At 51.2% G+C, this 486-nt stretch overlaps 1 protein-coding gene across 1 annotated transcript in view; it reads right to left on the bottom strand.

Moving 5' to 3' along the window:
• Positions 1-337: 337 nt before the first annotated feature.
• The window catches only part of LOC104620754 (deleted in malignant brain tumors 1 protein-like), a gene marked incomplete at its 5' end in the record, with an annotated part of 1,060 nt that continues 911 nt past the window's right edge, over positions 338-486 (bottom strand). The window contains one exon of the mRNA XM_010287053.1: positions 338-473. Coding sequence (XP_010285355.1) covers positions 338-473 — 136 coding nt within the window. The remainder of the gene's footprint in view (positions 474-486) is intronic.

The raw sequence follows: 486 nt of genomic DNA, 5'->3' as shown, positions 1-486 counted from the left end.
GGACTGGTTCTTTATGCAGCTAAGAATAAGGACATTTTCCCATGAGGCTGATCCAGGCATTGTGTTTCTAAAGCACATTTTATTCTCCAGAGCAGGTATGTTTCAGAAGTACAGGGTTTGCAATATGTTAGTCTGATTATAAAGGAATTAAAATAAAAACAGATCAAAGGGAAAGAACCCAGCAAGGGAAGCAGAGGAGCTCTGCAAAAGAGAAAGAAAAATCTCTGGGGAGCCTGGGGTGAGCCCCGCTGCCACCCACTCCACTGCCCGCCCAGCAAAGCGCCCGCAGAGCACTGGTCTGGCAAGGTGCCCGCTGCAGACAGGCAGCGATGAAGCCCTAGCAGTAGGTGATGGGTTTGATGAGGATGGCAGAAGCTTTGCAGTTCCCGTTGCACAGGCTGCCCCATGTTATGCTCCCTTTGACGTTCAGCCGTACAGAATAACACGCTGAGTACCACCACCCGCCCCCAGAGCTGGAGGCACAGT

This window comes from Phaethon lepturus, unplaced genomic scaffold (genome assembly GCF_000687285.1).
Source record: "Phaethon lepturus isolate BGI_N335 unplaced genomic scaffold, ASM68728v1 scaffold42355, whole genome shotgun sequence".
Lineage (NCBI taxonomy): Eukaryota > Metazoa > Chordata > Aves > Phaethontiformes > Phaethontidae > Phaethon > Phaethon lepturus.
The sequence above is the reverse complement of the archived record's forward strand: the minus strand, read 5'-3'. Positions and strand labels throughout refer to the sequence as shown.